At 31.7% G+C, this 25,031-nt stretch overlaps 1 protein-coding gene across 4 annotated transcripts in view; it reads left to right on the forward strand.

Moving 5' to 3' along the window:
* Positions 1-25,031, forward strand: part of LOC148306280 (rho guanine nucleotide exchange factor 10-like protein) — a 410,152-nt gene that overhangs the window by 201,159 nt on the left and 183,962 nt on the right. The window contains exon 2 of one of the 4 annotated variants that reach the window (XM_088265305.1): positions 9,780-10,011. The exons of the other annotated variants lie outside the window; for them this stretch is intronic. Within the exon in view, the coding sequence (XP_088121431.1) occupies positions 9,972-10,011 (40 nt within the window). The 5' untranslated portion in view covers positions 9,780-9,971. The remainder of the gene's footprint in view (positions 1-9,779; positions 10,012-25,031) is intronic. 4 annotated transcript variants of the gene reach the window in all.

A 25,031-nucleotide genomic window follows, 5' to 3' on the forward strand; every position in this document is an offset into this window, starting at 1 on the left:
CTGACAGTTAATAATATTATCGGAAGTCTTTTGTTTTATTGTGAGCGACGCATGCGGCATCTGGTGGTAGAACTGTTTTATGTAGGTACTATTTGTAAGTACTTAATAAAATGTATAGGTAGGTACCTAGTTATTTTATTACATATATATATATATATATATATATATATATATATATATATATATATATATATATATATATATATATATATATATATATATATATATATATATATATATATATATATATATATATATATATATATATATATATATATATATATATATATATATATATATATATATATATATATATATATATATATCCATTTAAAAAGACAACTTTACACAAGAAACGCTGATTATTATACTTAACTTTGTGACACGCGTGATGGACTGATGGACTCTACATCATCTGGGTTTAAATATACGGAACTTGAAAATAACAGTTACGATTAATTTTGGATCATTTATACAGCGCCATTCTCGTAAAATACCGCCTCAAGGGTTACCGCCTTAAGGGTCAACATTAAATTGTAAAATATAAATGTATTACATATTTTTCTTTGATTTCAAAACATGTTTTGCAATTAATTAGTTAACAAATGCGTTTATATTAAATTTCCAGCGATAATAAGTGTTTTTATCGAGCTAACTTTAATTATTTATTTCTCGAATGTTTTCGGCAGATACTTTGTGGCACATTTTATAAACTTTATATAATAAAATAACTTTATAACTACTATTTTATTAATACAATTTAACCTACATATTTTAATGTTTTTGAATTAATATAAACCCTGATGATGACAAGGTTCTTGTTGAAAACCGGTAAGTTAAATTGTATTAATAAAAAAGTGGTTATAACAAAGTTATTTCATTTTATAAAGATTAACTATTTAATTTAAAACGGAGTTACAATCACCTTTTATACCATAAACTACAGAATATTGGGATGGTTAAGCTTTCATTTCCTTAAATATTCATTGATTTTTTTTTATAATCAACCATTTGATCAATTGAAATTGGTGATTTTTAGGAATTCCCATATGAAATTAACAATTAATCAGAGATAAACTATACATATTTTGCGTCTTCCTTCTTCTTTTCTTCCTCTGCCATCTCTCCACTGCTGGATGCAGGCCTCTCCCATATTTTACATCCTTCTCTTTCTTGGGCTGCTCTTGTCCAATTATTGCCGACGACAGGAATTATGCCATCAGCCCATCTTATTTGGGTCGACCTACTCCTCTTTTTTGTCTTAGGGTCTTCATTCTAGGATTTTGTCTCTAGATTATTTTTATTAGGTGTTATTATTATTTTTAGGCATTTTACCATGTTATTTGTTTGACATTTTGCTCACTCCTTTCAAGAACGTCATAAATAAATAAAAACTTGATTTTTCAGGAGAACGTTTTGAAAGTTTAAGAATATAATAAAATGTATAAAAATAAATATCAAGCCACTTATTGAACTTTTCCTGTACAACAGATCTTTTTAGGTAAAACCTGAATGATTTTTCTCCATTTGAAAAATTTTTCGTATATTTAAAAAAATAATTAAACAATAACTTTTCTTCAAAAAGGAAAAAAAAAACAACACTTTCTGCCCTGTAGCGGGTTAATATTAAGATAAAAATATGCCGCTTTTGCTGGGATATAGAACATTTTCTGGGCATTCCGAAAACATTCACAACTGAAAATTGACGATTTTTGATTTATGACGTTGTTGAAAGGAGTGAGCGATATAGTATCTTCTTCGACAGAAAATTTTATGTGATTATTCAACACTAGTATCTATGTTATTTGTTTTTATTATAATTTTTATTATTATTATCGTTTTAATTGAAGAGATAAACTGCTTCATAAAAGCTCCTCTGAAATACTGTCGTACCAATTTCATTACTGGCAGAATTATAATTCTGTTATCATAAATCATGACGCTACACGGTTGGTGGGAGAGTCCTTATCAAATATTTGTTTAAACATAGGCGAAGCTCTTGTGGGCACACAAAAGGTTCGAATAACAGTTTTCCTCTCAGAAATAACATTTTTGTTATACTCGGAATAAATTGTGAAAATATCAAAATGAATTCAATCACATAACATTTTTACAAAAACCGTTCAGAAAGCTCTGGAAATACAACAATTTATCCGAATATAACCTCAAATTCTACGGCTTTACGAACTACTAGGTTTAAAAAGAAACCTTCCTTATCATACCGATTTTTTTTTAAATATAAAAAGTGCTTGATTTATTATTTGCTTATCAAATGTAGATATTAATACATTTACAAAAAATGGATTACAGTCTAGTTTTAAAAAGTATTGTACATCAATTTTTTTTAATCACCTCTAATTTATTTGTTACATTTTTAACATACAAAGCACGTGCTTTTGTGTAATTTTCACGTTCATAATTGTATGGGCATGGATCGTATAAAGTAGTAAATGATTAGTAAAACTCACAGTAATTTCTCTATACCCACTATACATACAACAGATTCTTAATTAATTATCAATTGTTATTATCATTATATGTTTTTAAAAAACTCACTTGGTCTACAGTGAAGGTTTGAAATGTGCTGTATTTGATTTGATTTTAATCGCCACTAATTTACTTGTTTAATTTTTAACATACAAAGCACGTGCTATTGTGTAATTTTTACGTGCATAATTGTATTAGCATGGAGTCGTATAAAGTTATACATAATTAGTAAAAGTTATACATGATTAGTAAAACTAACAGTACTTGTTCTATACCCACTATATTTACATCTGGCACAAAGTAGTTAGCTCGTTTTACTATTGTACGTGTTGTATCGGGTTATATCTCCAGTTTTTCATATTTGGACTGTATTAGTCATTCTGGTATTCTCTTATGTAAGTTACAATTTAATCATTGTGGGCTGTGTATCATTACATTATAAAAATATTAAAATTGTTTGAAATATCTCTTCAAAATATGTGGTTTTAAATAACAGATTGTTCATCGCCGTGCAATATGGTTACCTCATTAAAGTTTTTGTAACATTGTATTTAAATTTCACTTGGAAATACCGCTAATTCTTAAAATATATTACGATACGTGTTTCGATGCATTCAGCATCATTATAAAAACCCCTGATGTGAGGCTTAGTTCAAATTTAAGATTTGTGTGTAAATGAAATCATTGTATAAATATTCTGCAATCATATTGTCGAAGGACATGTCATTATCGTATCATTATAAAACATTGTATGAGAAGCTTTTGTATGTGAAGTTCAAATTTAAAAATTGGGTCTTTGAAGTAGAAATATGGCCACCTAGGTTAAGTCTGTATTTTTTAAATTAAATATTGGTTAAAATATTCTAAAGTCGTATTATAAAATTAAATAATCAATTGAAGTAGGTACTTGTGTTGTTTGTTTTTAAGAGCTACGTTATAATAAAAACGCATTATTTTTTTTTATTTCACTTGGTAAATACCACTATTTCTTAAAATCTATCTTGACACGTTATACTTATATAGCTGTTTGCGATTAGAGATTAGATAGTACTTGATCATTAAAAAAATATAAGTTACAAATTGATGATAACAAGGAAGGCAAAGGAAAAGGGGAGTTTAGGGAAGGAGGTAACGGTAAAAACTAAAGGATGAGGTTTGATGGACAGTTAGGATTCTAATGATAGATAGTAATGTCTCAGATGTTTCTTAAATGTTACATATTATACAACATGACATAAAACTACATTATTATTCGAACACAACGACTACATTCGTAAATCCTGAGCAGTTTTTAGTATTTTGTCTTATCCATGTATGTTATCTCCATCTCATATATATTTCGGTCGTATGTGGGTTGTACAAACAGGTGTTAACGCTGTTTGGAATGCAAATAAGTCGCCCTGTTGCACTTGATAACACATTTTGTCGCACGAACACAATGTAGATACATGCACCGACGAAAACACACTTCGAATTAAGACTCTCTTCAAAACACACCGCGTTTTTAATATGACTCAGCCTTCAAAATTGGAACACAATTTATTCAACTGTGTATTAGAAACACATTGTCTGTGCGGATTAAGAATTCAAAAACGGAACTCCCATATTTGAATTTGTTTTTTACAAAAACAACTTTTGTGGCAAAATTGTGCAAAAACAGAAACAAGGACGAATTGAAGTATATTTTCATTAGTTGATTCGGCAGTCACTTTGTGGTAAAATCTATCCATTTTTAATTAATGTTTTACTTAGTAAATACCACTATTTCTTAAAATCTACTGTGACACTTGTTTCGATGCATTCCGCGTCATTTTTAAACACCGTATGAAAATGATACGGAATGCATCGAAACACGTGTCACAGTAGATTTTAAGAAATAGTGGTATTTACTAAGTAATACATTAATTAAAAATGAAGTATATTTTGTTGGGTAATAGAGTTCTGAATGTAACTAAACTAAAATAATATTTTACGAAACACAAAAGATGTGTCGGGTTGTGGTCCCGTGGTTAGTGTCGCGGACTCTTGAGTCAGAGTTTTTAGGTTCGGACCCACTCTACCACAATCTGATACCTATTTCTAAAAAAATGAGCCGCTTAGGCTCACAGAAATAGTATGAAATTGAAGTATTTATGTAAATAATAAAAACACAAATATTTCTCTTTTTTATTTTATTTTTTTCCTATTATATTCTGCACAAAACAAATAAATGTTTTGAATGGTTTTGATCACGGAATGTTTTTAAATTTTCTACCATTTTTCATGTAAAAGTTTGACACGTGAACCTGTAGTTTATTTTACAATTTAGTATCGATTTTTTCTTCATACACATTTTCGTCAAGTTTACGTTTGTTTAGGATATTTGTAGCATTTTTTATTGTTTAAAAAATCATGTAAAACCTACATTAAATGCTGATCGAGTAGTAATAGTTCGTTTGGAAATAGGTACTATTAGCATTGTGTATTCCATAAAAATGTATAATTTTTGCATAACAAATATGGGTCAAGTCTTCAATGCTGTTATTAAAATATTTCAGCGTTGTAGAAATTGGTCGCCCCCGTATTGAAACGTAATTAATATTATTTCAGTGAATGTAACCCGTTACGATCCGCTGTTTTTAAATTTAAAAATGTTTTTATTTCATTCAAAATAATATCACACTTCATTCAAAACCCTTATCCGCATCCCTATAATGCATAAGGCACTGCATCATATAAACGCAGTGTTATCTTGATCGTAAACATATGAAGGAAAGGTAATCAGCCCTCCGCTTCAGGTACCAGTCCAGGGTAATATTGAATATATATTACAGTAAAAAAAAACACTTATATTTATTTGACCCCCTTGGGAATCGAACCCGAGACCTCCAGAACGGTAGCCGAGCGTGCTGACCATTACACTACGTAGGCGGACAGAATATCATACTTACATATATTAAACTATGTAATGTAACACTGAAACACTGAAATAGCTATAAAATAAAATAAATGCATTTTTTTAAATGAGCCACAAAGTATCTGCGAAAAACATTCAAGAAATAAATACATTTTATTTTTTTTGCAATGGTCAATAATTGATTTAATGATTTTTTTCTCGTAAAGTGTGCATTGTTTTATTTTTACTTACTTACTATTTCCCAATATAAACTACACAAAATGTTGAGCTCATTTTCAAGAATTTATTAATATAATAATATAATTATAATAAACATTGAAAAATTTATGTGAGTTTGACCTTTAGATCGCCATGTATGAAATATTTGAATCGATTCTTGGGTATATGTAGCATTCATTTGCGATCAGGGTACGACAAGTCTGTATTAAGGCCCAGTATTCTATAAATTACAACTTAATTTTCATTAAACACAGGTAACAGTTGACGTAAATGATTTGTTTTTCTAAAAACACGGTTGTAGCATTACAAAAATACTTTTTTCATCTAAGCAAATATATGGTTTTGAAAAGAAAAGATTTATTGTAAGGTTAAGAGTTCTTAAAAACAAAAAATCCAATAAGTGTTCTAAAAAAATGGGCGTGAAGCGATCGATGTCTGGCACAGACGCTTACTGAATTCCGTTTTTGCGAGTAAGGCCTTAATATAATGCAATATCATATGTATCATTACCATATATGCATCATGAGATTTTTTTAATCCGTTTGATTCGAACATTTTTTCTGCGTTTTCATTATTTTAAAACATCGTTTGGGCAGGCAGGGGTTAATAAAAACCCGATTGACTGTCGACATTTTAGACACGAGTAGATATTTTTATCACCCACGCACATTGATTCTAAATCATCCGGTTCCAATGATCTTATTCAGTGAATCACTATTCTCGTCACGGATTCGCTGCATAGCGAGGAGTATATTGTCACAGGGGGTCATTTTTCTTATAATATGTATTGTATATCTGATTCTCCTATTTAGGATCCTGCTATTACAGATTACACAGAATGTTTAAATGAGCTTTCTGAAGTTTTATGTTTTCATCATTCCGCGATATGGTTCTTATTCGATGTCCATGATCGCTCCATTCCAAACATCCATAAGGAACGAATTGAATTATTATGTTAATACTTTTGATGCTCGGACACAATGGAGCATTAAGTTTTATACATCCTTTTTCGTATCTATAAGTAATTTTTTTAATGTATCCAATAACCACATACCAAATCGTAATAAAGTTATTTTCATTCAAGAAATACTAACTTCTCAATAAAATGAAAACACATGCGATAAAAGGCAATTCTGTTAATGTTACTGTCCAAGATTTGTATATATTTTGTATATTTAAAGTATTTTTAACTTTTTGGTATAGTAATATAACACTCCTTATCGTTCATCGTTCACTTTGTGTAATACCACTTTTAAAAGTGTTATTACACAAAGTGAACGATGAATAATAAGGAGAGTATTCAAGATTGATTATACCCACTAAATAATGAAAAAATACATAGTTTCTGCTTTAACTTTTTTACCTCAGGAGGATGTGTATCGTAATCTTTAATGAATTTAACATTGTATACAATAAAACGTTGTATGATAGACAAATTGTGATTGCTATAAGGAAATAATGCAAGGCTGAGATAAGCATTATAGATACAATTTAGAAAAATGTGTTGAGATGGTTTGGTCATGTGAATCTGAGTGAAGAAAGGATGGTCAAACAAAGTTATGAGGTGAATTGGTTTGTAATGAAAACTGAGGAATCGGCATGATCAAGCATTTCAATACTAGAATGTGATCAGGGGTCGGAATAATCGGCGGGTATGTATGAGGAGTTGCATGAATGTGGAAGAGGCGAAGAATGTTTGCAAGGACATAATGATACGGCCTTCTATTATCTCTGGCTATCCCTGCGGCGAGCGGCCTGATGGTTAGTTAGATCAATCCCTTAACCTGAAATAATGAAAATTTTCATATTTTATCATACACGTTAATTATTATTCAAACAATTGTAATTACTGTGCATTCTCAATTATTAATATCGTCAATGTCATCGTAATAATTTACCTAAATTATGGCAATTAGTTACAAAATGTAATGTGTCATTCATTCCATTTTATAAACACCAGTTTCCCTGCATATTCTGACTGAAGAGCGTCGCTATGTCTGTCTTCGCAATCTCGTTTTAATTACCGACACATTCTGCGACAACATTTGCATACAAACATAATACCACGCCGTACTCGTATAGCCTTCAGACCCAATGGCACATTACATCAAACTTTTAAAGGGTCATGTTTTTCTGCTAACGTGTTATTTCAACATTCGTAATTAGTAACTTTCCTTCATAATCGTACCATAATTTAGTATGTAATATAAACAAAAATTAAAATATTTCAATAGTATGCAAATGTTCATGCAATATAACATTACAATTTTAGAATACTGCGTCTAGATAACGACACTTAAAATAAAATTCAAACAGTTCTAGCCTGTTTTTTTTTTAATTATATGTATAAATGATACCTCTGAATTTTCTTCTTCTTCCTGGATCCATCCCAACTTATCATCTTTGTAAACTGTTGGAGTCAGTACTCCTCAGCCTCAGGTTGTAGGTCTTCATCATGGACAACGTCACCTAGGCCATGCCTTCGAATCATGTTACCTTTCTGTAGCATACATGATTTTTTTAGTCTTCCTCTAGATGTCTTTCGAGAAACATTCATGGCGATTGCCTGGTTCACAATATGTTCAGGTTCCCTGCGTCATATGTGCCCATACCATCTCAATAGCCTTTTCTCTAACATACTATTGATGTCTGTTACATCCAGGCTTACACGAATATGTGAACTCTTTATTTTGTCTGTGAGAGACACATCAGCTGACCATCTAACTCGCATTTCAGCAGTTTCTAGTTTCATAGAGAAGGTATATACATCGTCCAGCATTCGGAGCCATAGAGGAGTGCGGGTCTGACAATTGTTTGGTGGACTTTTCCCTTATGTTTGACTGGCATTTTTGGGTATGATGATACCTCTGAATTATCTCTCAAATTAAACTTCATATTTAGTAACTAATTGTGAATATTTTAGCTTAAAATTGCTATTGGAGCTCTCACCCTATCAGTATTTGAATAAAATAGTAATATTTTGTATAAAGTTTTTCATATTTTAGACAAATAGTGCACCTTTAGTCTTTATTACGTAAACAATTTCAACGTATTTTGATTCTAAATTATTATCCAATCAAATTTGATGAATGTTACGTGTAATCATATTTTAATTTGATATTCTTATGTTGGCATGTTTAATAAAAAATAAGTATTTGGATATCATGTCAAGAAAATTCTTTCGGATAGTATATTATGTCAAAAATAGACGCATGGTATCCGACATTCGAGTAATAATTCCCGGATGGACATTTATGATATCTTTAAATACGAAGGAACTACAAACTACTTAGTTATATTTTTATTTGATAAACGTCAGTATGTACATAGGTGTAATTTTAGTTATTATCAAAAAGTCTTGAATTCATCATATCGTAGAAATCCACATTTCATTATATTAAAAAAAAATAGTTATTAGATTTATTTTTTGTACTCTCATTTCTTAGTGGAACTTCATTTTATACAATAAAACAATTTTATATTTATACCATTTTTATTTTTTGTCACTAGTGACAGGGTTTCTTTGCTGCCGACATCATCAAACTGATGGGAGGCTAGATAGAAATGTTATTTACACAACATAGTAGGGGTTAACTACCGTGATTTTATATTAATTTTCTGATAAAATGAATTTATATTGATTGAATTCAGTAATATATTGTGGAAAATAATTACATATAAGATATGGTAAGGGTTTTCACAAGGATTTTATATGAATTTTAGTAAAAAAAATACATAACCATAATTTTCTACTTAAAACTCTTTTCATATATTGTATATAATTATTATATAATACAATCAATAAATAAAGTACTTACATTCAATATTCTTAAATTTCTTTTGTCAGAAAAAAAATCTAAAATCATGGTTTTCAACTACTACCTTGTCGTGTATGTAACACATTTACATTACATTTTTAAAGATTTTTTTTCATTTTGTCTAGTCTTCCGCCGATCTGATGATGTCGGTAACGACGAAACCCGGTCACTGGTCAAATAAAATAAAAGTGGAAAAACTGTATTGTTATTGTTTTATTTACCAAATAAGTTATTTGATTAAATACGTGGTTATCGACTCGAATTCATTGTTAATATTCAAATCCAAAAACCGTTTTTTTAACATGGTGAAAAAATACAAATAATTGGACTTCCTTCAAAATTTTCTTCTTTTATTTCAGGTGTTTTTCGAGAATATTTCAACAAACTGTTAAACGTTGATTAGAGCTAGTGTACCAGTTTTCTTCTTCGCTATTTTGATTGGTATATCCAATTGTGACAATGAAGATCTGTATTATAAGATACAATGAATTTGACAATTTGGTTGTTGTGAATAATATTAATTAATTGAGTGTTGTTCTAAAACCGGCCAAATGTATCTCGTAGATAAACTAACCAGCAACCTCCGTTTTGGTAAGTGTATTTCGTATTATTTAATCACTATAACAAAAATTAAAACTATCATCATAAACCTCATTTCCACATCATCAACAATGTATCATTTACTATCTAACACTTCATTTTTTATTTAGAGTAGCAGTCCCAGAAGATTTTTTTCTCTTCTTCTTCTTTTATCCACACCCGATGGTGCATAGAGCTAGAAGCGGTGTTGTCTTGGTCGTTGAACACATGAAGGGGAAATGATCAATCCTACACTTCAGTTAGCAGTCCAGGGTACCTAATATTAAATAAATAAAAGAGTGATTTTTTTACCCTACTGGGAGTCGATCTTGGGATCTACAGCGTGGTAACCAAACGTGCTGACCACTACGCTATAGAGGCAGACATTACTAATGATATAACTTTTTTTTTAAATGACATTCTGCTGATAACTGTCGAAAGTCCAGCTTCTTTTACTTGTTTTCTCTTGCCAAATCACATAACAAAATATAGAAATTTCCTTAATAACTTTTTTTTTTTAACTTAATTTAAAATCTTAACTGCCCAGGCCATGGAAACCCCTCCAATTCCCACGGGGTCCATATGGGCCCAAATGTAAAGTATTATATAATTTATTATTGCTCGACTACAGTTTTTTTTTTGGGCTGGCAACACTTCTTTTGTAACACTGACAATACTGCTTCATATCAGTTTACATTTATTCCGTTATTTCTAATTTCCAATTAAAATAAATGGAAATCAGAAAAAAAATCCTGGGCAGTTAAGCAGTCAAAAATTTCTGGCCCATATGGACCCTAGGGGCAGTCGTGGGATATTATAGATAGATGAAGAATCTTGCTCCGTCAATATAATATATTTTTATAATTATTTACTTTTGAAAATCAAAAAGTCAATAAAAAACATACAGGTGATAGTCTCATTTTTTTACATTCTGGTAGATCAATATCAACTCTCATTAAGTGAAGTGCTAGCCAAAAGATACTTCTCTCAAATGCTGCTTTTGTAGCATTAACTTTGGAACGTTAATGACATGACATGAATATATTTTTTGGTATTAATATACATCAAATTAGTCGGTTATCGTAAAAAAATCTCATAACTGGATACTCGCATCACTACTGTTGATTTCTTTCCATCGCCCTTATAAACTCTATGTATATTGTTAATTATTCATATCATTAGTTTCATCGATCATTCCCATGTATTACATACAATACGTAATCGATTTTGTGTTACGCGTATTTGGTATGCATACTATAAATTCTTTATCTTTTCTCAGAGTAATTAAGCAGATAAAAAATATTGTTTTTTTGTACATACAACACAACACACGCACCGAAAAACAATTGAGCTGTCGAATGACAACTCCGCTTACCCATGATTCAAGATTGTATGCCATGATTTAACAATTCAATGCGTTAATTGCCTGATTAAACATTAATATTAAATTGTCATTCACTTGTGTGCTATTAATTAATATTAAAACAACAATAAAATTACACATTTACAACATTTTGAGTGTGTCCAAATACTTGTTCACAAAATCTGGATTATCTCCAATTACAGGAGTTATTTTCATATTATTTTTTGACATCTCATCAAAGATGAAGAAGAATATGGAAGTCTGGGCATTTACGGGGCTGACGACCGTCATAGGCTGGTTTAAGTGATTACTTTACACACGTGTAACATTCACCAATTCTACCCATTATTGACTACCACACTACTCAAATTCTTGGAAGTTCTATATATATGAACCAATTTAGAAACCTTGTTCTTGAATCACTAGAACTTCACTAGAGACATCTATTGGTAAGATGTAAAGAAGCTTTTTACTAAGCTGAAACTCTTATATTAGTATGTGAGGTCCAAATCCTGGATTTCAATCACACACTTCAGAAACGCCAGAAAATACCATTTTAATTTTTATTATTTAAGCTTATAATTTGACCAGATAATTTATTTACAACATTTTGAGTGTGTCCAAATACTTGTTCACAAAATGTGGATTATCTCCAATTACAGGAGTTATTTTCATATTATTATTATTATTTTATTTTTTTTGACATCTCATCAAAGATGAAGAAGAATATGGAAGTCTGGGCATTTACGGGGCTGACGACCATATTCTTCTTCATCTTTGATGAGATGTCAAAAAATAATATAAAATTACACAGGTTACAAATGTTGAATTATTTTATATTTATGTTTTACTTGGTAAATACCACTATTTCTATAGTGATATTTACCAAGTGAAACTTAAATTTAAAATGTATTTATAAATTTATTACCACAAAGTGACTGCCGAATCGATTAATGAAAAGTGTTGAATAATTTTTATAAATATGTTTATATATTAATAATAACTTTATGTATGTGATGCGTATTGCCGTAGCTCAGTCTAGTTAAATGGGAAAGAAACAAAATAGAAAGCACACCTCTCTAATATGATTGATTTCACAATATTTGGGAAGCAATGAAAATATTTATAAGTGACAGCAGCTGTCAAGAAAGACGCTGCCCGATACAAGCAGTGTTAAGTATTGCGTGTGTTGCTGTATTGCGTTAAAACACTGTTTTTTTACAACAAAAAACATGTTTTTTCCTATCACACGCAATGTTGTGTCAATTTCAAAGTAATCGGTGATTTAAAGTTAGATATTTTTTTTTAGAAACTCACATTTTATTTTTTACGTGTATATGTTAGACGTGAAATAAGAAAGAGTGCAAAGCTGAGAAAAGCATTGTCGATAAAATTAAGAAAGGTGTGTTGGATGGTTTGGACACGTGGAACGAATGAGGAAAGAACGGTAAAACAAATTTATGAAGCGAATGTGGTTGGAAAAACGAGCAGGGGAAGACCGAGAAACTTGGGATGATCAGGTATGTCAAATACTTGAAAGCTATCAGGTCTGGAGTCGAAATAATCAGCGGGTATGTGTGAGGAGATTCATGAATGTGGAAGAGGCAAAGAATGTTTGGAAAGAAGAATGAGTGGTGTGGCGTTCTATTTTCTCTGCCTACCCTAGCGGGGAAGCGGCGTTATGGTTAGTAAGTTATGTTAGATGTATGTGACCTCAGTACAATTTTCCATGAGAGTACGTAACAAAATTTATGAGTTGTATTTTTTTATAAATGGGTAAAATAGTCATATTGGAATGCAGACTTATATTATGGCGGTTGCAAATATGTTCTGAATTTATTTGAGCGCAGTTTCTTCAACAAGTATTGAAACCCTATTGAGCTGAACGCCTACGTAAAATTCCATTCCTTTCCCAGTAAAGTATGAGCTCTAGAGCGCATATTATTACCATCACAATGGATTTTATTGCTGACATCTGCGCTAAATGCTGACACATGACAACCTCAGGAGACTTCTCACGTTATTACACACTCTAGAGGATTGCGATCGTATCTTAGCTGCTATCCTCAAAGTTCGAATAAACGTTAAAGGTAACAAGAAAATGAATCGATCCTCTACGAGTACAATAATAATCTCAGGTAGCTAAAATCAGACTTTTATCTAACGAATTACCAAATTGTCATGGCTCTGAAAAGAATGAAACAACATTTAACGATTGTAAAAATATCGACTTTTTAATACTCTCTTTATCATTCGTCGTTTACTTTGTGTAATACAACTTTAATTAAACACTTATTCGTGACTACCTATAATGCTTTTAACATACAAAATGTATATCGACTTTTTGACTATTTTTTGCAGTCGATAAAACAGCTTTTTTTACTGTCTATCTAGCAACGATACGTCATCTAATATTACCTGTAAAAAAATATGCTAGTTTACCATACCACGAAGTCAACAATGCTTTTAATATACAAAATATATTATTATTAAAACTGCTTTATCTTCAGACAGCTGCTCGAGTATTAATGTATATTATAACGTTATAATGTCTTAATTTGAACACCGTTGAAATACCTAGTATTTTAAGAAATTTGGTCACTATAAATCATACAAAGTTATTCGTATTATTATCTTAAAGTATATGTTTACTGTAAAACAAAGTATTTTTCCGTTCTTAATTGTTTTAGTATAGTAATATCAGTGTTTACTAAAACGGTTAAGTATCTTCCTAATTTTCTAAAAACGGCTCATCCTAAAAATACAAAAGCTAAAGCGATACAAAAAGGTTAAGAAAAAAAAGAGAATGAACATATGTCAATCAGCCATCGTACCTGTAAATTATTTCTCGCTATTCAGGTAAATGTATGGGTATCATTTTTTGCTGAATTTTAAGAAGCAGGTACAAACCCATTTTTTGTATGGATTGGATGTTAGTCACTCTATACTAAAAGATTTATTTTTAAAATAAGACATGCATAATGGTTTCCATGTTACTGAAATTCATTTTCTAGATACTTCTTCTTTTTCTTCCTGGCTCAATCCCAACTTATCGTCTTTGTAGACTTTTGGGGTCAGCTCTCCTCATCCTCAGGTTGTAGGTCATTCTGTCATGGGCAACTTCACCTATGCCATGCCTTCGAACCATGTTTTATTTCTGCAGCATGCTAGAGTTCTTTGGTCTTCAGAATCTAGAGGAAGACCAAATAAAATAAGTAATTTTAAATAAATACAGTAAAACCCCCTATAACGTTCATATACCGTAGGTACCGCGTTAGGTACCGCATTATCAGGGGAATGTGAAAGTGGTTAATTTTTAACATTGTATTTTTACATTTTAACCAGCAGAAAAGACTGAAATAAGTCATTTAAAACTACAATAAAACAATTTTAAAACATTAACCCCCTACAACGTTCACATTGATAAACGCGGTACCTATCTCAACGTTATAGGGAAGGTTAACTGTATTAGAGTGAGAAACACTTAAATTTATTTTGACAAAACAATTTTATGATTATATTAACTTCTTTCCATTGAATAACACTTTTCATTTGAAACCCATGAATTTATTTCGAAGAAAGACTTATTTTTTCAATACAAAAACGGTGTTGCAAAAAAATCAAATGCGTCAAATGTTACCTGAGTTCAAAGAAAATTAAGTCATTAATTGATTCGGCAGTCACTTTGTGGTAAAATCTATTCATTTTTAATTAATGTTTAACTTAGTAAATACCACTATTTCTTAAAATCTATGATGCGAAATGCATCGAAACACGTGTCACAGTAGATTTTAAGAAATAGTGGTATTTACTTAGTAAAACATTAATTAAAAAAATAAATTGTGGGCTATCGATTATCCCGCCTAAAGTAAGAATATATTATCAGTTCTGGGTTAAGTTTAGATATGTTATTTTTATTACTGATGTGCATATTTTTCTAAAGTCTGTTCTTCACATTTTTTTATATGAAATGTTCTGACTGTGCTCAAAAATACTTGAATTATTTATTATACTAAATTACATTCTCTACTAGCCTCGTTTTATATATTTTTTAAATTGTTAGCTGAAAAATATTGCGAAAATAATTTACGGCCATCAAACTGTTGCACGAGCAATATGCATATTTTAGCACACGGCGTTCAATAATTTGCATTCTGCGCCATTTTATTTGGATCTTGTTTCATCGTTTTTCCACAATTATGTATGCAAAGTAAGCGCTTTGTTTTTGCGTCACTATTGAAATGCTATTCTATGAAATGCGATAACGCTCGTAATCATAGTATAGTGTGTCGTAATCATAAGCCGAATCACCTGCTTAATATTTTGTTTGCTTCCCATGAGATAATTTAGTTTTTGAGCGATAGTTTTAGGATTATACATACATATTTTTTGGTGCATATCCTCTACTCTTTCACTACTACTACCACTACCATCACCGTTTCTCCGCAGGGGTAGGCAGAGAGGATGGAGCACCACACTCTTCTGTCCTGACATACACTCCTCGCTTCCCCACATCTATACATCTACAACATTTTGAGTGTGTCCAAATACTTGTTCACAATATCTGGATTATCTCCAATTACAGGAGTTATTTTCATATTATTTTTTGACATCTCATCAAAGATGAAGAAAAATATGGAAGTCTGGGAATTTACGGGGTTGACGACCGTCATAGGCTGGTTTAAGTGATCACTTTTACACACGTGTAACATTCACCAATTCTACCCATTATTGACAACCACACCACTCAAATTCTTGGAAGTTCTGTATATATGAACCAATTTAGAAACCTTGTTCTTGAATCACTAGAACTTCACTAGAGACATCTATTGGTGAAATGTAAATGCCCAGACTTCCATATTCTTCTTCATCTTTGATGAGATGTCTATACATCTAGTCTTACATGTCCTCCGATTACGTAGACTTTTGACACCACCAGATTTAAGGTTCTGATTAATCTGATCGTGCCAAGTATTTTTCGGCCGTCTTCGTTCGGTTCTGCCGCTCACATTCACCACATATATTTTCTTAGTCATTATCTCTTTATCCATTCTCTCAACATGTCCATACCACATTGAAAAACTCTTTCATGTATCTGTTTTTCGCGTAAATAAGTACTTATATATCTTTTTGTATTCATTTACGGTAATTTCACAGTGAGCCTTTTAATAGTAAAGTATTTCATCGTAAATTTCAGAATGTCGTATAGTATTTACTTTACACCTCTGAAATAATCCCTAAGTCCATCTCGCGCGTTCCAGAATTCAACATCAAGCGCAATTGCTGTAACACTGTGCCTGGGGCGATGGCGATCCTTCCTCGTTCTCCAAACTCTGAAAGCATCCGATAAGTTCTATCGGAAAACTTATCTACAACGGCGCACATGCGCTGTTCCTAGAACCCGGTTTATAATGGGTCCTAGCGTTAATGTCAAGTTCGAAAATGATTCCCAGAAAAACGGCAATAAGGAAGATGTGTGAAAAATCATTTAAGTAATGATTAAAATTAAATTTAGAAGGTAAAATAGATTGTCGGCGAAGTGTGGGCATAAGATGATCTCCTGGCTCCGGAATATACGAGACTGGATGGGGATCAGAACCGTCAAGGTGCTGTTTAGAGTTGAGTTTTATTTCATTGAACACGACTAGTTTCGAAAACTAGAGATGTATTCAAAATCAAATAGTTTATTAGATAGTAAAAGAATATATTTTATGAGCAATAGAATAGGACTGATGGTGCCATTATGACTTTAACCCAACATACGTTGCAACGAAGAGTAAACAGTGTAATACAGCGTTCATCGTTTTTGTATATCAACATTTCATCACAGTAAGTAGATGTGCGACATGTCTTCAAAATCAAATGGTTTATTAGATACAATAATATATTTTATAGGCAATAGAATAGGAGTGATGGTGCTATTATGACTTTGACCCAACAATCCAGACCTAACAACGCAGAGTAAACAATGTAATACAGCGTATATCGTTTTTTTATAACATAGTAAGTAGATGTACATTTCTTCAAAATCAAATAGTTTATTAGATAGTAGAAGAATATGGAAATGGAAAGAAGTTGAAAAGGCCTATAGCCAGCAGTGGAGGTCAGAGGGCTCATAAAGAAGAAAGAAGAATATATTTTAAAAGCAATAGAATAGAAGTGATGGTGGCATTATGACTTTGACCCAGCATACCTTGCGACGCAGAGTAAACAAAGTATTCATGGACTGGTTTTCTCAAGATCACGATTATCGCCACCGCCCGTACCTTGGCTCCGAGTAAGGTGCAAGCATGGAATTGTAATTGCAAAACCCTGGAATCGGTAATTTCTATGTTAAGAGGCGTTCGCCGAGACGTCGCAAGCGATCGCCCGCGGCTGCTGACCTATCCAGATGGTGTTCTCGTGTAATGTCACCGGCCACTTCGTTAGCTCCACTTTCTGCTGAGACGGATCGTCCCATCAGCCTGACGCGATCCGTTCGAGATAACGGTGCATCTCGAGCAAGGATCTTCAATAAATTAGCCATTAATTCGTCCAAGTACTTGCAGTACGTTCAATCATTTCCTTAGCGTAAACATAATGATTTTTCTTATATACCCTTAATGTATGGTAAATACGTTCATAACTAGAACGCTAATATCTTTCATGCAAATTTGAGTACCTTTGATTAATGTCTGAGATGTCGTAAATGATGTATAATAGATTTTCGAATGGTGATATAAAGAAAGAATGCAAGGCAGAGATTAGCATTATCGATCAAACAAAGTGAGATGTGTTAAAGAATTTAAAAATAGGTAAAACAATCAAAAAGACTTTGTAGCTTTTCTCTGCCTTTCTCCGCAGAAGCAGGCAGTTAATAGAGCCTCACACCAGTCTGTCTTTGTTAACAATCATCGCCTCACATTCATGCATCTCCTCATACAAACCCGTCGATTATTCTGAAGACTTGGCCACTTTCAAGTATTTAAAATACTTGATCATGCCAAGTTTCCTCAGTCTTTCTCTGTTTTTTTTTTAACTACCATATTTTCATCATTAATTTGTTTTACTTATCTTTCTCCACTCATTCGTTTCACTTGCCCAAACCATCTCAACATACCTTTTTCAATTTTATAGATAATGCTTATCTCAGCGTTGCATTCTTTTCTTATATCACCATTCGAACATCTATCATACATCGTTTTGCCGCACATTCTTTTAAGAATATTATTCATTTTTTCTTTATTTGATACAACTACATTTGTATGTTCAATCATTGGCCAATATCTTAATGTATTGAAACAACAACCATATAGTTTTTTGCACTTTTATTTGATTTGACCAGTGACCGAGGTTTAGCGTAACCGACATCATCAACCTGGATTTTCTTTTCTACTATCAATTTTTCATCATTTTCTTGATGTTATGATTATGCTGATGATCACTTAATGCCTGCATTTACTGACACCTTCGTTCGTCGAAGGAACTGGTCTTCAACCGCATTAGACTCGCTAATTGCAAGATGGACACACGAGAAACTCGGCCTCTGGGGGCATTAGCGTCACTTTGTAATGGGAGATGTTTTCAATTAAGAACTAATAGCCGTTGTACCGAGGTGCAATGAGTTGTAAGCCAAAGATCTCGAGATGAATGGGAACAGATGTAGCTCCATTGGATGTGTGTTAACCCCAGCCTCACCTTAGAGCTAAAGCATTTTCTGAATTCCATCAAGTTAAATACGTGTGTTTTCAAACACTTAATGTATGAACTGGTTGGTCAAAAGTTCCCGAACATTTTTAGGTAGGTAATAATTTTTACTTGCATATTGAACAAGCAAATAAGACTGGCGAAAACATATCGCTCACTCCTTTCAAGAACGTCATAAATCAAAAATCGTCAATTTTCACTTGTGCATATTTTCGGAATGCCCAGAAAATGTACTATATCCCAGCAAAAGCGGCATATTTTTAACTTAATATTTCCCCGCTACAGGGCAGAAAGTGTTGTTTTTGCATTTTGAAGAAATGGTATTGTCAAATATTTTTTTTTAAATATACTTACTTAATATTTTTCAAATGGAGAAAAAACCTTCAGGGTTTACCAAAAAAGATCTGTTGCACAGTAAAAAGTTCAATAAGTGGCTTGATATTTATTTTTAATACATTGTATTATATTTTTAAACTTTAAAAACGTTCTCCTGAAAAATCAAGTTTTTTGATTTATGACGTTCTTGAAATGAGTGAGCGATATCACCTTTAAATCCCAACATACGATATATCGCAACTTAATTTTCTTTAAATTCAAGTAACGTTTAACGAATTTTTGCTTCAAACATCGTTTTCGTATTGAAAAAAATAAGTTTTTCATTGAAATAAATAAACGGTTTTGGAAAAAAGGGGTTTTGGAAATATAAATATATTTTTTCTTTATATATTCTGAAAAACATTATTGACATAAGGAGCATTCTGAATATATACGTTTTAAATTTATTTGCAGCTTACTTATTATTATGACTGCCTATTTATTATGAACTGTTCACATCCAATATAATTTTGAAGACATATAAACTAATATAAATATGCTATAAATCCTTACATAATACATAATAGGCAAGGAGAATTTTCTAAGGCAACTAATAAATATTAAAAAAAAACTTTTAATATGATATGATGGAGGAAAAAGGATTAAAGATACATCTAATTTTGCTATAAATTGTATGGTACTTAAAAGGTAGTGAACATGCCCGAGTTCCTGTATTTTACAATACACCGAACACTGTAGATTGAACTGTAATAATACGGTATATTACAATGACGACAACGCGATTCTAGTTCTCAAATGTTTGTTCTACCCTTACGGCTACAACAAATAATGATAGAAATAGAATGAAACATTTCGTGGTTACATACTAAACCCGACCCTTGTAAATATTTTATTGCTCCTCTTCGTCTTACATCAGAGCCCTTATGCATTATGTATGTCGGGGTTTATTTTTATTTGAGCCGTATTTGAACATCGGGTTAATTCATGGTCTATGACCATGTATGTAAGAAGTATGGTCGTTTTCGTGATAAATATTACACTTTTTTTATGGTTTACTTAGTAAATACCTCTATTTCTTAAAATCTACTGTGACACGTGTTCCGATGCATTCCGCGTCAATTTTAAACACCGTATGTGAAGCTAATTCTAATTTGTATCGATAAAATTAAGAAACGTGTGTTGAGATGGTTTGGACATGTGGAACGTATGAGTGAAGAAAGAACGGTTAAACAAATTTATGAGGTGAATGTAGTTGGAAAAAGAAGCAGAGGAAGACCGAGGAAAACTTGGCACAATCAAGTATGTCAAATACTTGAAAGCGGCCGGGTCAGGAGTCGTAATAATCGTCGGGTATGTATGAGGAGATGCATGAATGTGGAAGAGGCGAAGAATGTTTCCAAAGACAGAGTGGTTTGGCGTTCGATTCTCTTTGCCTACCCCTGCAGGGAAGCGGCGTGATGGTTAGTTAGCTAGTTAGTTAAATATTTTATTGATACTCCAAATGCAGTACCTCCACGAAGGGCGTGACACGTGTTTCGTTTTTAGTTTGGAACTTTCCACGAACCCCGTTTCGTTCTGTTGGCTTGAATTTCAGTTCTGCTTGACGTCAGACACCGTCTGGTATTGAAACGTTGGGTGGTGTTTGACAAGCGTACAAACGATGTCACCTCGCGAGCGGCAGACTAAATAATAAAATGGTGTCGATATCCGAAACCGGCTAGAAAACCTTCTGTATTGGGCAATACCAGGATCGATATCGGGCTTTGTACTGAGCGTGTACTACTGTGCAGTTGTTGCTAACGCCGAACCAGCGTATTAAAATAATTTAGAGGTAATCATTTGCTTTCTTCTTTTCGGCAAAAGTCTATTTAAATTTACAACATTTTGAGTGTGTCCAAATACTTGTTCACAAGTCTAAATTATCTCCAATTATAGGAGTTTTCCAACAATTCCATAATGCACACTACCATGGTCCAACTACTGCTTAATTACATACAAATTTCTCACAAGGCGCAAAATATTCTGAAATGATATTCTGAAGTTCTTGTGATTCAAGAACAATGTTTCCAAATTGGTTCATATATATATAGAACGTCCAAGAATTTGAGTAGTGTGGTTGTCAATAATGGGTGGAATTGGTGAATGTTACACGTGTGTAAAGTGATCGTTTAAACCAGCCTATGACGGTCGTCAGACCTGTATATGTCCAGACTTCCATATTCATCTTCATCTTTGATGAGATGTCAAAAAATAATATATCCATCTGACTTCATTTTCCTGCACATTCCTCTGATTTCGTGATGCACATAATTAAAGTATTATATTTGAATATATTCAAATATTCGGTACTGAGAGAAAAATGTATGATGAGATGCCCGAAAGTGTGACTAATTAAAATAAGCTGAGCAAATTACAATGTAAGAATATAATATTTTTAAAGTATATAAAATGTCTAATGCTACTACACATATAGAATATTACTTCCGCTGTAATATTAACCAACTTAAAATAAACCTTTCTTACAGCATACATTGAAATAATAATACAATGGTACATATGTATTTTTTTGTTCTGACATTCATTTGTTTATTTTTGGCAATTTTTGTAGTGTTCTCCTTCACCTCACACAACCCACGTTCCTATTTTAGGGAAAATTTATTCCTAGATTGTCTATCGTGAACACTACCGATGTCGATAAGTATCATGCCGGCAAGCTAAACACCACATCTATACATTTTTACGACTTAGGCATTTGAAAACCGGTGATATCGGGGTATATTTTCACGTTTGAGTTACCGATAAATATTGTTAAATTGGTATTTGACTTTTTCCTGAATTGTGATAATGTTAACTTTATCCTCACATTAAGGACAGTCTTCATGATTATACTTTTTATGGATACATAATGCTTCCAGTTTATCTTTTATAACACTAAGGAATTAATTATACCTTAAGGTGATTTTCAACTCTTGTGCCTCGTTAAATTCCCAAGAAAATAGTTGAAAGTTGGGATGATTAAAGAAAACACTTCGTTTTTTACCACTTGAGTTTTATTATAGACTACATGTTTCAGAAGTTAAACTTCCATCATTCAGGTCTGTATAATAACTAAAATATAAAATATAAAATTGTTCTATAATATATTGTTTCAAAATTCTTCACCATTGCTTTCCATTGTTCCTTTGTTTTCAAACTCCGTCCCTTGACTAACCCCTTCCCCTTACTTACCCCTCTCCTTATTTATAGAAAAAATTTATATTTTATATTTTAGTTATTATACAGACCTGAATGATGGAAGTTTAACTTCTGAAACATGTAGTCTATAATAAAACTCAAGTGGTAAAAAACGAAGTGTTTTCTTTAATCATTGTAACATGTTTTACCACAAAGTTAATGCCGAAACAATAAATAAAATGAAAGTTGGGATGTTTCATTATCACATTAATTACTATTATTTACATTTTTACAATTTTCTCTCAGAAAATTCTCAGTCGTTCGTTTCGGAGCAATCTCGAGGTGCCTAACGTTTATTTTTAATAGTATGTACTTTTTTAAATAACCTCAAAAAATACAAGTTTTGACTTATTACTTTACTCGTTCGTATAAATATCCAACGTTTCTATATATTAAATATTTATTCTACGTCATAAATAATATGATAAAGTTGTTTTAACCTTTCCTGTATATGAAAAGGCATATTAAATATTTATTTATTGTTTTGCAACATCATATACTGGTATATATATAATATATCGCTCACTCCTTTCAAGAATGTCATAAATCAAAATCTTGATTTTTCAGGAGAACGTTTTTAAAGTTTAAAAATATAATACAATGTATTAAAAATAAATATCAAGCCACTTACTTAACTTTTTACTATGTAACAGAACTTTTTAGGTAAAACGTGAAGGTTTTTTCTCCATTTGAAAAATATTTAGTATATTTGAAAAAATAATTAAACAATACCCTTTCTTCAAAATGCAAAAACAACACTTTCTGCCCTGTAGCGGGTAAATATTAAGTTAAAAATATGTCTCTTTTGCTGGGATATAGTACATTTTCTGGGCATTCCGAAAACATGCACAACTGAAAATTGACGATTTTTGATTTATGACGTTCTTGAAAGGAGTGAGCGATATGTAAAACGTCCAAAACGGACCTACCTATTACGACATGCATAAATACAATTCAATGCACATTTTTCCAATGGGTTCTAAATTAGTTCAAATTGACTGTTTTAGGCCATGTACCTTCCTACGTGAATATTACACAGTTATACGCATTAAGGCAATAGATGATCACTTAAAAGTTGGCTAGAAGGTACGTCAACAAACAGTGCTTACTCAGCCAAAACACCTGTAGTGTCAAGCACTGCTATCAACATCACTGGATAGCAAAAGTACTTGTACCACGTCGTGTATAATACATGCTAAGTGAGAGAGTTGTATGGCTTCAAGCACCTAGGGTAGACGTTCCATCCATGGACACTGGCCTAATAATGGACCCTTTTTACAAATATATATCCTACCGAATATATATTAATATATCACAGAGTTAGCACGTGCATTTCATTTATTGATTCGGCAGTCACATTGTGGTAATATCTATCCATGTTTTTCCACTATAGATTTTTTTAAAGTAGTTTTTTTACCATGTAAAATTTGAATTAAAAATAGGAGATTTATTGTTAGATTAAAACGTTGAATTTATGTTTATACTGACCATATTTTGGTATGGTATGTCAATTATTCATAATAAATCACAAGATCACTCTGTTTTGAATCAATATATAAAAGTTTATCTTACTATTTTTTTATGATGTTGACCGCTGTCGTAGAAAACAGATTTATTTCAAGACTTTTTTTTTCGTAAGACAACTTAAGGTAACAATATAAAATGAAAAGAATAACTGAAGAATAAAAGTAATCTAGACGAATGAAAATTTTTTAAATGTTTTCATTCTTGTAATTTTATTACATTTTTGCGAATATTTACAGAATTGGATTTTATGTTTTCAAATATAAGTAAATTTATATCTGTAATATTAAATATGTTTGGACCTATGAGATAATATTTTTGGACCAGTATTAATGCGCAAGTTAAACTGCCCATGTATGGTTGAACTACCCTATCAGTTGGCCGAAAGGTCGGTCAACCATCAGTGAACTTGATAATATTATGGTTTCGGAATTATCCTGCATTTCGATCACTGGGTTGATACGATCGGGACTTTTGAATACCTGCAGTAAATAAGTTAATCGGGCGTAATCAAGTTGTCTCAAATATCACCAAGTAAGATAACATCTTGAAATTCCTTCCGGATTATACAGATTCTTTACAGTTCTGCAAATAGTCTGAACCACTGTATTTTAAATAAATGGTTTTAATTCAGTACTCAGTGACGGTAATTACATATGTACATATTATTTCCTTCATAGTGTCAATGCCTTACCTTGCCATTTTACTGAAAGACATTTCAGCTGGTACCTCATAATGGTATATTTCGTGTATTTATTGATTTGGCATTTAATTTGTAGAACTCCATAATTTATATTTTAAATAACGAAATCAAACACTGATTTTTAGGGTCTACTTAGTTAAATATTTTTATTTTTGAAACGCGTAGAAATAAGGTTCGTGACAATTG

Source organism: Brachycentrus maculatus, unplaced genomic scaffold, assembly GCF_059751285.1.
Source record: "Brachycentrus maculatus isolate JH-2025_06_01 unplaced genomic scaffold, ASM5975128v1 h1tg000244l, whole genome shotgun sequence".
Taxonomy (NCBI): Eukaryota; Metazoa; Arthropoda; class Insecta; order Trichoptera; family Brachycentridae; genus Brachycentrus; species Brachycentrus maculatus.